Below are 15,988 nucleotides of genomic sequence, written 5' to 3' on the forward strand. Positions count from 1 at the left end.
TTTTTTTTGTCTGTTTTGTAAAAGTTTGTACTACCACTATTCTTCTCATGTGAAACTGTTTAATTACCAATGATATGTTTTTGATACTATAAAAAAATTCATCTTTAAATTGAGAAATTGTTATGATATAAACAATACAATGTTCTTGAACTTGGAAAGATCTAAATTAAATGCATATCTTTCTAGATGCATCCGTGAGTCGGCATAAATCAATGTCACATAATGTCGCATGCATCATAAACCGCGGTTAATTGTAAAAAAACATCAACAGTCATTTGAACCTAGAACATGCTTTTGAATAATGTTAAATGATTTATTCCTGCTAAGTGTATTTTAAATAGCTTCGATGGTAAATGTTTTCGTACTATTTGCATCGATTATCATTCACTGGTGAATCCATGATAAGGATCTATCTGCAGGAATATGAATAGATTAACCTCAACTGCACCTCGAATTTAAATGGATTGATTAGAAATCCCCAAAAGCGTAGAGGTATTGCATATTGAATGCCAATCAAACAAAGCGCAGAAAACACTACAGCCCGCCTAATTAGTTAGTGCTCATGATTATGAAATCCACGGTTATTTCGTAGGCACTTTTCATAGCAATAATCTATGTCTATTTAGACAGTGGAACATATGATAAACCCGCATGAAAAGCGGGAAATTGTGGGATGAAATGAGATGGAAAAGTTTATTGCACTTTCGTGGTACTCGAACAGATTTTGACAACTTTTATTCCAGCTCATCGATTTGGTTTCATTTGCCTTTTTGCTTTTCACAGTGGATGAAACGGCAAGTGATGAATCACGGAAAAATGTTTGAACGATAGAAAGCATTTTATTGAACTCATGCCTTATATGCTAGCATTGATAATTCTAATTGATTGCAACAATGAACACTAAACATAATTTGAAACTGCCAAATCAATTGTGAAAATGTAAATGCTTTGCAAGAAGATACATTTCCTCCTGACAAAGTAAAGAGTAAAGTAACAACACAAAACCAATCGACTACAAACCCTCAAAACTTAACATTCCTTTCGACATAATGTGTCACATGGAACGTGCGAGAAAACGCTCCGAAGGATTTTGTTTTTTGTTTTTCAAAAGGCAAAATTTTGAACAGAATGTTTTATGAGATTCAGAGCAAGTTCTTAAACTTGCTCCGTCGTTGCAAATACGCTTCCACAAGCGTTCCTACACGAAAGGAACGTGCCAGAAACAACTGGTGGAAGGAATAAAACTACATTGGGCTACTGGGAAAATAATTTTATTTGCGCGAAGCTGACTTGCAGCTGTTTCCACAATGTGGTAGACTTTACACAGTTTCAATCGGATGATAGTACGAGCAATACAAGTACAGCATCTTCACGTAGATTATGTAACGATGAGGCAGAACTTGCGTTGGTAGACTAACAAGAAATGCATTACTAACGGATCAGTCCTCTCGTACACGGAAAGGTCCGGTCTAGGTATGGAATCGAATCGACGCCGTCGAGGTGGTGAGCCTCATGGACCGATTTTCTAAACGGCGCTATCGCTTGGCAGTCGCGGAACTCCAACGAGTGTAGTGCATTTAACGAATCAGAAAGCGAAACAGGGAATTACCGCTCGAGATAACATAATCAGTTCACGCTTTCGACTCAGTTTGTGGGGCGAGCTGATGTGTACCATAAAGCTATGGGTCACCCAGTAAGAACAAGTTTTTACCAAAATATGTTCGCGTTTAATTGGCTCAGTGTTGGTGATAATTGTGCACGCGTTATCGCTCAGAACACACACTTTCAATTTCTTGCCTTTCCGAGCCAAACGAATCCGAACAATCCTCAGTCGTGTTTCATCTTTCGTTCTGATTGTGCGTTTGAGTGCTTTGAATTACAGCAAGTTGAGAGTCATGCATAATATTAGTTATATGTTGGTGCTATGTTTTGGTGTAGTTTTATCAGCCCGACTGACAATGGCAATAGGAGGTTTCGAGATGGAGCTTTTAATGACAAAGCTCGATTACTTGCAAGACAAACTGCAAGAGGTGGAGCAAACTATGAAAAGTTCGCTGAAGGTGAATAACCAGCACAAGTTAAGTGAAAACACGATGATAATGGAGAAAAATGTCGACTCTTTGTATGAAACGGAGCATCTACAGGAGAAGCTAACAAAGCACGAAAATAATATTAACGAAAAGATCGAGACAATCGAGGCCAAAATGCATGCAATGGAAGACTCTTTGAAAAAGGTACGGAAGCGTGCAATAGGTGTCACAGTCTTGAAATTCATATCAGTTGAATTTTGTGAAATCAATTATTGCTTCTTTTGCAGAGTCTGGAGGCATCCGAAGAGAATACACGGACCAAATTGGAGGAATTGAAGAATCATATGATACCCAAGATGGACCTCATTCAGGAAACATTGCAAACTGAGCTCAAGAAACTAGAAGAAAATAAGGAAATTCTTGATATGCTCACGAATTCGATATATAATTTAACTACCAATGCAGAAACACGCAGTAAGACATTGGAAGACCACTTAATAGCTCCTATCCGTTCATGTCGACAGGCTGCCAACGAATCTGGCACGTATCTGTTAAGTTTGTCAAAAAAATCTAAACCATTCGAGGTCTTTTGTGAGCAAAATAAATTCGAGGGCAACTGGACGGTAATCCAGCATAGGTTCGACGGTTCAGTTGACTTTTATAGGAACTGGACGGAGTACCGCAACGGATTCGGGAATGTTGATGGCGAATTCTGGCTCGGGCTAGAATACGTGCATCAAATTACCAAAAACCGACCCCATGAACTGCTGGTGGAGGTAAAAGATTTCCATGGAAACTACGGGTACGCTAAGTATGGAGAGTTTGAGATAGGGGACGAATCGGAGAAGTATGTGTTGAAGAAGTTAGGGACATACTCAGGGACAGCAGGAGATTCGATGCAGACCCACAAGAATAAAAAGTTTAGTACATTCGGTCGCGACAATGACAATTTTATTGGAAGTTGTGCTACGAAATATCACGGAGCCTGGTGGTACAACGACTGCCTCAGTTCCAATTTGAACGGGCGTTACCAGAACACAACAGGTGATGCGAGTGCGATGTCGTGGTTCCATTTCAAAAACGACAGGCGTGGTTTGTCGTACTCACGAATGATGATTCGCGATATCATTAATTAACGCAAACATAAAGCGATTACCTCACTAGTGAAGATGCTCATCAGCTGCAGCATCTTTGTTTCCTCTCTCCCTTCTCTTCTATTAAATTAAAATAATAATAGAAAGTTTGGTACTAGCATTACTATGCACAGCAATTGCAAAATAAAACCAAATCGTTTAATAGTAAAATGTTCGTTTGCATTGCAAGAGAAAAAAAAACAAAAAAGAAAGAAACAAGAGTGAAATAGATTCAACCAAATACAATTTTCTTCTTGGTGTAACGACCGAGTTTGGTCATGGTTGGTCATGCCTGTCCCGTTTAGGGCTTACTAGCCTTTTTTCCCCTTTGAGGTTTGAGGTCTCGGTTGGGATTCGAACCCACGCCGTCGAGGTGGTGAGCTCCGGCGCTCATGGGCCGATTTTCTACCCGGCGCTACCGCTCGGCTGTCGTGGACCCCCTCACACATGCATGTAAACATGCAGACAAAATCGAACATGTGATCGGAGATGTTTAAACATTAACCAGTTTGACACTTTAGTTCCTCGGGGTATCGGTTGCCATAATTGTTTTTAATTCTTATACGTTCGATTTTTTTCACAAACAATAAAAACTGTGACAGCATGCATCAAATGCATGCATATTTATACCTCGTACTAGTTGTTTTTGAAAGCATGTTAAGATAAGTTTAAATTACTGAACTGGTAAGTTATATCGCCTTATTTCAAAATATACCAAAATTAAAGCCCAAATGAATCGCTTTTGCCTTCAAGTCTCACGACTCAGGTTGACAGCTGTCACATTCAAAAGTCGTTTTTATTTCAGCGCGACAGATTGTCCCCTATGCATTTTGCGAATGCCCAAAAAACAATCGGTGGTGGTGCAGGCATGACGTTTCACACTGTTTCATGACCATTAAGCCATTTTTTTTGCTTCATTGATATCCATTTGCACTCGGCATGATATCGATCATACAATACGTCTGAGAAACGATTCTGCTTTTTTAATCACCCCTGCTGTTGCTGTTGTTGTTGACCCTATAGAAAGCAGAAGCAATACGAAGTATGAAAAGCAATTAAATTTCCATGGAAACTAAAGTGCCTATCCTTTAGCCTTCATGATTGTGTTCCAACTTGGTTTATAATCTTAACTATTGCAACTCAGGTATGAACACTGGTGTAGATTAATGAGTAAGGCATATTTATGGTATTTTTTGGAATCAAACGATCAAATACATCAATTGTTCTTTTCTCCTTACGCAGTTTTGCATCAAACGCTGCAACAGAAAAACTGCGTACATCGATTGTGTTTACAAAATTTACATGTTTAAAGACAAAAATTGAATTGAAATGAAATGAACAAATTGTACCGATCAGGTATGACCCCAGAACGAAAGCGTCACAATGTCTCTGTAGTCTATGTTGTGACAAATGTGGATCGAGGCAGGGGATGCGTTTATGTGTTAGGTTTAAGAGCTTAGCTGATAAGAGCGAGTTGTCGTATCGCTCTATCAGTAGCTCAGTTGTCCATCGTCGATACATGTATGTGCGTGTGTGTGATAGAGACGCCGACGCGGGAAACCATCTTTTTGTAATCTCTCTTCTTCGTCAACTCCCGCGTCGGTCGGACGTTCGTCGCTTCAACGTTAAGTTAAGTAATATATATGTTAAAATAAAATTAGGTCACGTTAAACAAAAAAGGAACACAACGTAGGGTTATTATTCAAACAGTCTACATAGATAAATAAATGTCTGCAAATATAATCTTGTAAAAAGCTATATTTGTAGAATATACTCTTCGATTTATTCACCAGGTTAACCTGCAATAATTATTGCTATTCTCAGTGGAATCCCGACCCATATGCGATTAGTTACAGGTTTGCCAAAAGTTAGACACATTCGGTGTCATGTTACTCTACTTCACCAAGCACTGCATCATTGCGAACACTCACCTGCATTTTTCGGATCGAGCTGCTGCGAAACTTGTAGCTTTTTTCATCGTTTGTGCGATTTTCCGACCATCTCAGTGGACTGCTCTAATCTGTATGGAGTGAAATTGCCTTTTTTGTGGTGACAGAGAGTACCTATTTGTGTCGGTGTTCTGCTATTTTTTTGTCTCACGGTAAATATGCCCGAAGCGTGAGCAAATAGCAGACCAGATTGTGTTCCGCTGCATCGGAATCCAAACGCTGTCGGGGTTGCTTGTTACGATTTGCCGACATCGAGCCACATTTCGTGTTGCTTTCCTCCCCCGAAGGCATTAGAATGTACGAAATGACGCCACTAACGCCAACACGTGGTTTTATCAGAGATTTGAAAAATCTACTACCGGACCGCTAGTACAAACAGTACGAGGGACGCTTTGGAAAAACAACCGGTGTGAAAAATGGTTCATTTTTCCTGTCTTGCATTCGTCCGCTTTCTTGCATGCGTAACGCTCCACCTTTCTCCTTGCATGAAAGTGTTTGAAGGCAAACACAAAAGTGTTGTCAAAAATTCAATCCCGCCAGTTTAGTTAAGAAAACAACATTTTTGAACACGATCGTGAGAGTATTTGATCTGGGTGGTATGGAAGTATGTTTATCGAAGTGAGTTGCAAAAAAACTAGTGTCTCAACATATCTCTTGGACTTCATTTCACCTTTTTTCCTATCATTTACATCGCTCATCCCTAGAACGTTCGACAGGTTATGGTGTTAACTCAATTTAACTTTCCCACCAGTTCAATTTTGCAATAAAACTGTCCGACATGATGAGGAAAACTTTCAACTTTCGTTCGCGTTCGACCATTGCGAACGACGAACCAAAGGAAACGCTAAAGAAGGAATAAATTTCGACTCATGTTCCTTCCATTTTGACTTAACTTCCATAACCATTTGCGGTTGCGGTATTTTGCTGGCCCCAAACCCAAAAACCGCCGCATCGACTCAGCAGTTACGGATCCGGATGTAGAAAGCTGTTTAACTTGAGCGTGGGGTTGCCGGGCCAAAATCGTATCATTAATTTTCTACCGGGCTTCCAGATTCGTTCCGGTTTTAGAATCTCATCCCGGCGCGTGGCTTAAGGCTTCATAGTTGAACTACGCTTCGTATAATATATGCACGTATAATATACATGCAATTGAAGTGTGTATACATGCAAGTGACGGTTTCATTTGTACAAACATGTACTACAAGTATGTATCACTTCAGGCTGGATATCACAATAGATAATTCAATGCTATTATTTTTCTCCTTTGATATCAACAAACCTTTCTGACCCTGAAAGCGAAATCGCTGCATCTCTCCGGCTATCAAAATAGAGGAAAAATTGATTGCTCGAAATTTATTCCTCTACCATCTTTCATTCCACAAACTCTCCAGAAAGGATCATGGCGCTATAAATTCTAGTTTTACAGTTTCGGGCATGCTTTAAATCTGTATAGCCCAATCGAGGAAACCTTTACTTATATGCATTTAACTGACCTACCTTTCGCAGCACAACACTGGGTCAGTTTAAATCCGATCCCTTTCAATGATCTACCAAGTAGAGGACCAGGCAGAGGACACTTTACTATGTTAGCGCTTGATTTGATTGCCATGAAACTAAATTTTGTACGTTGTATAAAAATACAATCGTCTCTTGACAAAAGTTCATTTTCAATAATGTCCAAAAGGATTCAGTGTTTGTATCTGGTCCAAACTTGTACCAGAAGCTAGATGGATTCGAGTGTTAGACCACTGTGTTGTATGCAATCTTTGAATCGAGATGTAAAAAGATAGAAGTAAATCATATTTATTCATATTGTTCATTGATCATAACATTGTACAACGATTTATATGGCAGTAACATTCATAATCATTTAATCTAACAACTTTCACCTTCGTGAAGCTTCAACGCATAAGCCCAATTTAGAAAGGGAAACATTTACTTTCTCGTCGCGCATATAATGTGGCTATCTCATTCGCGATCAGAGAAAGGCGAACATAGAGCAACAGCTGGAAAAAGTTGGGAAATGATTTTTTTCTATTTAGACAGAAGAAAAAGTTTTTTTAATGGTGGAAGTATTATATTCCAACCACAGGAAAGTGCGCTAAACTTTTGCCATAAATATATTGTCTTATTTTCTCCGGCAGGGAAAACTTCCCTCAGAAACGGTGCGTTCCAGGCTGCGCTCTAGGGCAGTTGATTGTCGACAGAAGAGAACTCATGTAGTGTTTCGCGTGAACGTTCGTCTCTTAAAAATATTTTTATATTCATTTTATTCTACTTCTATTGCTCTGATGCTTGCGTTTATATCAATACTCATTAATTTGTGTTAGTAAAACAAAAGGTTTTGGTTTATTTTTGTATAGCGTACAATTGGAACAATTTAGTTATTATTGTATAGCGTAGCCATTTTGCAGCATCAGTTGCATAGACGAAATAAAAGACCTCCTTCCATCAACCCTAGAGAATGCTAGTGGTGAGGGTCAGGAAAGCTTTAAAACTTCTATTATTCCACCCAGAGCCAGCCATGTGTGAAACGAAGTCCCTTTTGTAACCTATCGGCCCCAGTAGGACTCAAGGGTAACTAATCGTTTGTGTTGTTTTCTGGTACATTAAATCTTAATTTATTTAATTGTCAAGACCAAACGCTGGCTTGTGATTGCGCTCGGGATGCTCGTGTCCTGCATCTACGGGGTGTATATTTCTCGTCTAGCTCACATAATTTCAGTTTGGTGCCACTTCGGGCTCCTGAAAAGTGAGAGCCGTGTGGCACCATCATTGGTGGTAATTCCTTCCAGCATGAACTTTAGATATTTGATGGCACAGCACGAGAGTAAAACTAGCGAAGAAGGAGCAACTCAAAAGAGCTTCCCTAGTTCGACGTTCCCCTGAAGCACAACAACAGACTTCAAGCACACCAACTCCAACTTGGCTATGGCAATATTCGACCGCTCGTAAAATTGTCATTCGATGGCCACAGCTTCAGGTCAAATGAAATAAAGTAAGCTGCTGTGGCTTTAGGTAGGAGCATCTATGCGATTCGGAACTGGACGAGGTTGCACGTTGCGATCCCTTCGCACTTTTTACGAGAGAAATAAAATTTCTAATTATTTATCACAGGTTTTATAAAGTTTTTCTTTCATTTCGATGTCTTATACTTGTTTACTGAAAGAAGATTGTCAAATAAAAATTAAAAATGTTTTCACTTGCTTTTGACACGATGGTTAAAAACGTTGATGCGAAGACCACAAGCTTCAACAAATGATTGCTGATTTATGCTAAAAGACACTTGCTTTAAAGTTTCTACTTTCTGATGTTCCAATGTTGATGCATCGCTATGTATAGCGAATTAAATGAGTGCAGTATATTACGGCTTTTATGTGGTCTTCCAACAAAGTGGATACCTGGCATTGCACCAGGAACGGTATGTCATACTTTCCGTTTTACAAAGTATCTCGATAGGCCTTTATATGCCTCTGATTCACTCGGCTTGCGTTTAAATTTAGGTTACCCACTGCACAAACAGACAAAAGCGACGACGGGTCGTCTGTGTTGTTGTCAGTTAACGATGGTCCTCTCACTATTGTTTCCCTTTGTCTACCCGATAGGATGCTCCATTATGCGTTCATCGGACTCGAGTAACGTTTTACGATGCTAGGTTGTAGGTTCTTAAAAAGCTATGAATGAATTATTTTTTAACTTAATTTATTTTTTACCATATCATCACATCACTATTATTATTTTAATGATGTTTGGTGTAATGATTTAAAACTGGTTAAAAGGAGGTCAGCTTCACCTTAAGATGATGAATGGATGGAGCCAACCTTTCCAGACATTCATTGTCCATTTGTTCATTATAGTTTCAACACAATTATTTCATCATCTGCTTTTTACATGCCAGTTTCACTTTCTTCGGTAAAGAAAAAACTCGCCAAGCACCACCTGATGACATTTCCCGGATGTTCCCGTAGCCCAGGGAAAGATACCAAATAAATGCAGATTTTCACTTCACCTTTCGCCCGGATCGGATTCTGCCGAGATAGAGATAAACCGTAGTCGGAAGCAGCAACAGGAGAAGGCTTGCGAGGAAGGATTTACGCCTTATCTTCATGCTGTCACCTCGGCATCATCCAAACTCGTACAACCACGTCAACCCGGAACAACTCGACCCGGCTCCGATTTACCTGACTTTTTGCCACTATGACTTATGGTTACGAGAACCAACGGAGAGAAGCCAGACGCCACGGCCCGCCGGTGCCGTGTGACAAACTAAGCGGCTTAGTTATAATGCGGCTTCGGGTTGGGATTTGGCTGGAGGGGGCACGAGATAGTGCGAGCGGTGGTCACGTAATGATTTTAAACTGCTCTGGTTCTCTGTAAAGAACACGGTTTGGAGAGGGAAAAGCCTAGATGAGGCTATTTGGAGAAGCCCTTAATTGAAGGAAGAAAGTGAGTGAATTTAAATTTTCTTCAGACTTTTTGACTTCTTCGTTATTCGGTCTCAAATCTCCCAACCAGGTGGTATGCCAAAGGAAAGATTATTTAGCACGAGGAAACTATTGCATTTATAAGCTGTTAAGATATGAAATTGCGTGGGAAATTTTACAGATTTGGCGTCTGCTCGCAACTTCATTCAGTCCACCAAACCAACCTAAGCAACTAAACTAAACTAAACCAAGCATTTCGGATGTGCATGTCTTCTTCTCTTTTGTCTTTTAAGCGCCCTGATCGAACCATCGTTATCTTCATGTTCTCCTTATTTTGATGAAAATACAAAACTAATCCGTTGCAGTCAATGGTGGGGAGTTTTTTATACTTTTTATGTAAGATACAATTTCGTATCGGCTGCCACGTCATGAAGATATTAAAGGAAATATTGGAGCTCCTTCGGCGCCGCCGCACCAAATAAATATAGAAATATTGTGCTGTACTTAAAAGGGTTTGAAAAACTATTCCACATGATTATGTTGGTTCAGTAACCTGAATGAAAGAGACCTTCAGATGGTTATGCAAAAAAAACCTATGACACTTTCATAACACTACTTTGTCTGCATAGGAATCTTTGCCATATAAATTCTCGGGTACATAGCAGCAACACTTTACCGGAATTAACACAAAACATCCCCACAACAGCATGGCGTTGCAAAAGTAATGTTCTTTGGTAGTTCTTTAGTTTGCAGAACGGAAGTCTCTACAACAACACCAGCAAGAGTAGCATTACATAAATGGTACCATTTCAATACACATTACCGTATATTACACCAAAACCACCGACAATCGATTTTCCGTTTCACTTTATGATACTTTTCCCCAGGGAAACCACGGGAAGGAAGAAGCAACACGTCACGTGATAATGGAGTCGAGGAATAATAACCGATGAACCCCCCAAAAGAGTGGGGCGTTACATGCGCCAAAGGGCGTTGGTTTTCGTACCCTTTCCTCAGGCCAGACGAGGAATCTCGCGGTCAAGTTTATTTAGTTTATTAGATCACACACCCCAGTTATTGTGTGCAAAAGGTCATGGCGCCGAGCCTTGCCTGTGCGTTTGACATTGAGGTCGCGCAGCAATGCAATGGAGGCACATGCGAGACACTTTGCAACACGTGCCGAGGGTCATAAATTTTCCTGCCCCGTCGTAAGTTGGTGTGTCCTTAACCAATCCGTTTGTATGTACTCCTGTTTTATTTGCTTCCAGTTTTTTATTCTCTATCGCTGGTTTTCTAGGTACGTGTTTAAGCGTGTTTCGGCACATGATCTTTACAGAATTTATTTTCTTGGTTTAGGCCCGATTAGTATCTAAATATGTCTTTCTCATACTTTACTGCTAGTAAAGGTTAAGAAAATCTAATCTTCATTCAATCATCTATTCGGTAGCAGATTTAAAGATGTAAATCTATGGTATAAATGTAATCTACATATTTTTGAAAAACAGTTCTTGAAGTACCAGGCGTCCCCATTCATGCCAATCTAGAATTGAACAACCAGGCGTCTCCATGGATACGTATTGGAAATTGTTATTTCCAGCAACGGGTTTTATGTCTGGAAAGCCTTGTTCAATAGTCTCAAAAACTAAGCATCTACTGTTCAGGAATTCAGTTTTGCGACCAAGGTTGACATTTTCAAATGGAAGAAAAGATACTTACTTTCATCGTTTCACATTAACAAAGTATATTACTAGCACGACTAAGCGGTAATATCTTGTTAAGGAATGAAAAGAGATGACAAATCATTTTCTTGCCATGATTTATGACTATTTGTTTATGTTGTTTAGGCGCATCTAACATTTTCATTCTCCTAATTGAAGTCACCTTCCAACAAAGGCTTTTGAAAACAAATGAAAAGATCATCAATAATATTGAAAGCAAGCATTATGCTAGTGATTCCTCCACCCAAACTAACTCCATTTCATTATTATTATGATACGATACTATAGTAATAAAGACAAGCATCCATAACTCTCATTAATTTCATTACTTTGCAGAGCGCAAGATTTGCTTGTCATAAAGTTGAAAGAAAATATTGACACTCTCACTGTAAAAATCATTACTTTCCAACTGCTCCTCTTCTCAGCCTATCTCGATGGAACTTCACATTAAACGAAACGTTTACCCGAATACGCTTTGCAAAAAGGTAGAGAAAAGGTAAACTGCAATATATTTCAAGATTATTCTACTCTTCAAATAAAATGTCCAGACTGTTGCGCTGGACGGAACAGCCCCAAGCCAGAAAGTATTGCGGTGGCACATTTTAAACCCTATGTTTTCTCAGCACAACATTTTTGCTGGGTTGGCGTAAGAATGTTTACGACCAGAAGAGAGGCTATTTATGGAGAAGGGAGTAAAATGCAGGATTTGGAGCTACAAATACACCTTACGGCACCATTCCTATGCCGAAGAAACATTTTTAAACTCAGTAGTGAGAAAGAAGACAGTTCGTTTAAAAAGGCTTACGGGTAAATTGTCCCTTCCAGGTAAGTGCTGTCATAATGGTGGCCAATAAAATGTTTAAAATGTGCGAGATGTGTAAAACTGTGGCAATTTGCTTACATTATTTGAGATCGTTATAAACATACAAGATTTTTACAATCCCTACACATCTGTGTACGGTATGTCTTTCCTGACATGGTTAATATTTTGCAATCCAACTCGTAATGTATTAGGTTCCTGATTATTTGAAGTTAGTTAAATGTTTGCTTTTAATGCATAAAACACAGAAAAATTTAATAATAAATATAAAAAAGTATGTTCATATAGCAAAATATAAACTAAAAGCTGTGTTTGATCTGTTTCAAAACAAAACCCTCAGTAGCTCCCAACACTGTTTCATTGATTTTCCATCAAGCTTAATGAGTTGTGTACTATTGTTAAGAAGTTGAAAAACATTATTCGTTTTCACGCTCGAAGGATCTCCGACTCGGCGTCATGTTACAGTTTCCGGGCTCAACGCCACTCGCCACGTTTGCCAGACAAAACCATTAACTACGTTTTGCATTCGCCGTTGGTTCTTCTTCCGAACATTAAAGAGTGGAGGCTTTCACCGTTTCCTTCCTTCCCATTTGCCTACTTATCCCATGAACGACTTGCTTTAAAGACTATGTACTCACGGTCGAATGCTTTTTATGATTCGATTAGAGGGAAATATTCTTGGCTGTCAGTAGAAATCGATACCGTTGCAAAAACGCCATGTCTAGCAAGTAATGACATTTTAAGGAGGACGGTTTTTGTTTCATTCCACACAGTATAGAAGTGTTTAAAGTTTGGGATCATATTCAACCATTGGTGAAGTATAGAAGCTAGCGTTAACGGTTTACAAAACGTGTCTATGTTTTGATCTATTGAATGGAAATTAATGACTGTAAACTTTGTCATATGCACTTCATTCCAAAGCTTCAAGTGAAATGAAAGAAACGGAACCATTCGACGGTACAAAAAAAAGTAGCTATTAAATCGAAAGAATGAGAAACTAGTATTAAATCAATACATTCTTATGCCAGCATAGGTATATGCACATACAGTAAACCAATCATCACTAATCTTTAGGTGCAGTTCAACGCAATTAGGCAAATGAAGCATATCGTAACGTGTTTAGCTGGTTCCCAAGTTTAATTGAAACATAAATACAGACAACCAAGTCGACCAATTAGCAAGTAGAGCGCCTAAACTGGTTCCTACTCTGTTGTATGATGGTGCTATGAATGAAATTAAATCGATTTGAATGTTTGGCACAGAGGTATTAAATGCCCCTGAACTACCGTTTCGCTCAGAAGGGATGCATCTCTAATTTCGAGTCGTACCGATTTAAATCCACCGGCATGCCTTCTCGCATGAGACACGACTCATCTACCTTTTGTTGAAACCACCGGTTTCTGGTAATGTGCGGATGTTTGAGTTGTTAGCAACGCCAAGTTTAACAACAGAACTGGGAATGTGGGAATTTAGGTTTCGCCTGAAGTGAAATGGGAACAAAGGGAAATTTGGAAAGTAAAGGTATGTGTGAAAGTGTGTGTAGAATCCCGCCGATTGTTGGCTTATGCACTTCGAAGCAGAACTAAATTTATATCCCGTTCCCAACGAACAGTTTTCGAACATAATTCGCAATACGTATCGACACCAGGAGTAATCATGGAGTTTCATGCAAACGATGGTAAAGTTTGTCTGATGCGGTTTTTCACCCTAGGAGGAAAACAATTACTTCTATGGACGGGGTTTGCCTATGGTGTGATGGAGTGAACATTTTCATCGAGTGACACTTTTTTTTTATTAATTCCTTCTATTCACTAAATTAGTGAAGTGATTAGTTACAGAGATTGGACAAGCATGGAAGAAGTTGCACAATAAATTACTATAGTTGTATAGTTGAAAATATTTAAATTTTCTCAATCAGGAAAGTTGTTTATATTATTGAATGTATTATACTTACAAAATTTTTATAACCCAGTAAACACTTTCTATGTTTTCATAAGTTTCTAGCAAACTGATTTCACACAACTGAGCAATTTACAGGCATTATTGATATTCTCAGCACATTGCAGCAAATACCATAACTACGCTTATACTGAAGGAAGATAAATAATGCATATGGCAATTGAGTGCATTCAATTTCTTGTATCCCATAGGCAAAGCAACCAACAGCCTCGATTTGTTCCACGGGAGCTCCCAGTATTATTGCCCAAACCTTTCAAGAAGAAATCCTTCTAAAGCTTGAGATGCACACACGCACTTAGAGCTAATTTGATCTGGAAAATGATGATGCATATAACTCTTAACAGCATTTTGGTCCCGAGCCTAGAATGGTTTAGTTTTCTGCACTCGACATAAGTCCATGAAAGGTTCTAGATATGGCACTGGGCTGGATTTCGTTGTAAATATTCAGAAGCATCTGAATGATTATTACTGCTTTACTTCTCTCGCCCAATGCACTTACACTGAATCGAGTAATTTCATTCCAAAGCCAAGCCGGTCGGACGTTTTATGCAAAATTTCCCAATTGGTTTCACATTCGATGCTCGTTCGGGGTACAAAAAAGGGTCCCAGAGCGAACGAAGCTCCAATTATTTGCAAACTAGACGCCACTAGCGGTGAGTAACATATAATAATTGAATTTGGTTGCCATGAACTTGTTGCATTGAACGCTGAGCAGTTTAGCCTTTTCCCTCAGAGAAAGGGCGTTACGGGTGAAAGACCTTTGACGGTTGATATAGTAGAAATGGGGAAAGAGCCATATTGTGAACGCAAAGGTCTGTGGAACTGACAATCGTGGCTGAAAGCATCGCACGATTGAATATTTACTGTTGGTATACACAATTTTCGAGTAGTAATTATCATAACCTATTCGCAACGAACTTTGATTGAGTTAGCTGTCTGTTTGATTGTCAGTTTAATGGTTTGAAGTCTAAATTCGATCAGCAGGACACTTCAAATGGGCAAAAATGGGATACACGACGTTTGAGAAATGGTAATTTTTCCTTCTGAAGGCTATCAAAATCAACGTGAAAGGATTAATTGAATTAGTACGACAGCCATAGTCAAATTTTAAAACTAATTACAAAATGGATTTAAAACACTATTGCTGACTTTTATTTCGGATTCATTGGAAAAAGGTCACTGACAGTTTTGAAAGTTGTTCACTTATCAGGATGACTCAAATTAAGATTTTAAAAAAGACAACCAATCAAATTTTTCTGAGTCAATCTTAGTAAAAAGAATATTTCGAACGATAGAAGTGTACAATCCTAGAAGCCCTATGAAGTAATATAATGAATGATGATAAAATAATAGTGACTTATAATGGGTGGGCTTTTGTTTGTTCATCTTATTAACATTCAATCCTCAAAGCAAATGTTTTTACTTTACATTTCTCATACTGATTCTCATGTCTCATTGAATCTAATAAAATCCTACATTCTTTCATGCCTGAAGTAAACAAAGCAATCTGATAAACAAAGCCGAAAAATCTTTCTCTAATCCATTTTAAACAATTTGTTTCCTATCGACCCCTTTCTTTACTTCCTAATACGATTTGATATCTTTTTCCCCATTTTTAATCTTTCACTCGAGAAAGTTTCTTTGCCGACATCCTGATGGATACCGTTATTATTCATGCTTTTAACTTTTTGCAAAGGAAGTGATTTTTCTTCTCTGCTTGTGATCCACGATGTTTACATATTCCCCATCTTTCATCGCATCTTGCCTGTTTCGTACCAGCAGTACTTGTTGACTTTTCACACCGACACCGTTCCATCATCGAAGCGAAACAATGGGGACAACAAGTTGTTTGACAAAACGGAGGGTGTCATCATCCGCCTAATCGGTAAAGTGCCCAGGGGGGAGCAAATCTTCTAAGAAGTAAGGCTTCCATTTTTCAGCTTATGCCAAATCTG

At 38.9% G+C, this 15,988-nt stretch overlaps 1 protein-coding gene across 1 annotated transcript; it reads left to right on the forward strand.

Moving 5' to 3' along the window:
- The first annotated feature begins 1,958 nt into the window (after positions 1-1,958).
- Positions 1,959-3,166, forward strand: LOC131262002 (fibrinogen-like protein A). The gene is made up of 2 exons (XM_058263892.1): positions 1,959-2,234; positions 2,318-3,166. Exons 1-2 carry the CDS (start codon positions 1,959-1,961, stop codon positions 3,164-3,166), a joined length of 1,125 nt encoding a protein of 374 aa, XP_058119875.1.
- Positions 3,167-15,988: the final 12,822 nt, after the last annotated feature.

This window comes from Anopheles coustani, chromosome 2 (genome assembly GCF_943734705.1).
Source record: "Anopheles coustani chromosome 2, idAnoCousDA_361_x.2, whole genome shotgun sequence".
NCBI classification, from domain to species: domain Eukaryota; kingdom Metazoa; phylum Arthropoda; class Insecta; order Diptera; family Culicidae; genus Anopheles; species Anopheles coustani.